The sequence below is a fragment of the Myotis brandtii genome, unplaced genomic scaffold (assembly GCF_000412655.1).
Source record: "Myotis brandtii unplaced genomic scaffold, ASM41265v1 scaffold78, whole genome shotgun sequence".
NCBI classification, from domain to species: Eukaryota; Metazoa; Chordata; class Mammalia; order Chiroptera; family Vespertilionidae; genus Myotis; species Myotis brandtii.
Window position 1 is genome coordinate 1,682,306 of NW_005371131.1, and position 205 is coordinate 1,682,510.

General features: G+C 58.0%; 1 protein-coding gene across 2 annotated transcripts in view; it reads left to right on the top strand.

The window, feature by feature from the left end:
* The window catches only part of PVALB (parvalbumin), an 18,333-nt gene that overhangs the window by 2,305 nt on the left and 15,823 nt on the right, over positions 1–205 (top strand). For both annotated transcript variants that reach the window (XM_014530853.1, XM_005883240.2), the window contains exon 2: positions 60–127. In XM_014530853.1, the coding sequence (XP_014386339.1) occupies positions 67–127 (61 nt within the window). In that variant the 5' untranslated portion in view covers positions 60–66. The remainder of the gene's footprint in view (positions 1–59; positions 128–205) is intronic.

The window sequence follows — 205 nt, forward strand, 5'->3', positions numbered from 1 at the left end:
AGAAATGATGAGAAAAGCACTTTTTAATCTTTTCGCACTTGCTCTGCCCGCTCAAACAGTTGCAGGATGTCGATGACAGACTTGCTCAGCGTTGAGGACATCAAGAAGGCCCTGGGGGCCTTTGCCGGTGAGCAGCGCGCCCCCACCCCCAGTCCTCTACCCTCACCCACCACCCTGGCCCCTGCCCCTCTCCTTCCCTGCTTCC